The 618-nt window shown below is 35.9% G+C and overlaps 1 protein-coding gene across 1 annotated transcript in view; it reads right to left on the reverse strand.

The window, feature by feature from the left end:
* Txlnb (taxilin beta) overlaps nt 1-618 on the reverse strand; it is a 50,817-nt gene that overhangs the window by 6,901 nt on the left and 43,298 nt on the right. The window contains exon 7 of the mRNA XM_004628584.2: nt 183-275. Coding sequence (XP_004628641.1) covers nt 183-275 — 93 coding nt within the window. The remainder of the gene's footprint in view (nt 1-182; nt 276-618) is intronic.

A 618-nucleotide genomic window follows, 5' to 3' on the forward strand; every position in this document is an offset into this window, starting at 1 on the left:
CGAAGATTAATTCACTAGACATTTACCAATAAAATCCACAGCCCAAACCTCATTCCTATCTATAAACATTTCATTGGTTCATTAAATGCACTGAAATATCTTAGCAAGGGAAAAATAAACAAAAAGAATTGCCTGTCAAAATAGAAAATGTCAGTGTTTCATGGATGATAAATAATACTCACTTTATCCATTTCCTGTTTGAAAGTAGCAAACACTTCATTGCTTTTTGTCAGTGTGCTTTGGAACTCTTCAAACCTTCCTGAGTAGAGAGTGAGCTATAAACAAGCGAAAGAGCGCATGTATTTTAGGTTTGCTTTCAGAGTACTTCCAGAACAAAACACTGTGTCATTGCTCATTATGTGAGGAGAAAAAAGACTTAAAGAGTTCTCAGTACGATGTTAGTCATGTAGTGTTTTCTTTGTTACAAGGGCAATCTAGGTCAGTGAGCATGAGTCAGGTGCTCCTTTAAAGAGAAAAGAAATAATAAATGTTTTCACTAGATCGTTATATCATAATCTTACCACCAAGACCTTATGTTCTATCCCCAATACCACAAAAAGTGATAAAAGAAATGTGACTAGGACACAGACAAGGCTAGACAAGGGCTGCTGCTGTCAC

Source organism: Octodon degus, unplaced genomic scaffold (genome assembly GCF_000260255.1).
Source record: "Octodon degus isolate 3935 unplaced genomic scaffold, OctDeg1.0 scaffold00024, whole genome shotgun sequence".
NCBI lineage: Eukaryota > Metazoa > Chordata > Mammalia > Rodentia > Octodontidae > Octodon > Octodon degus.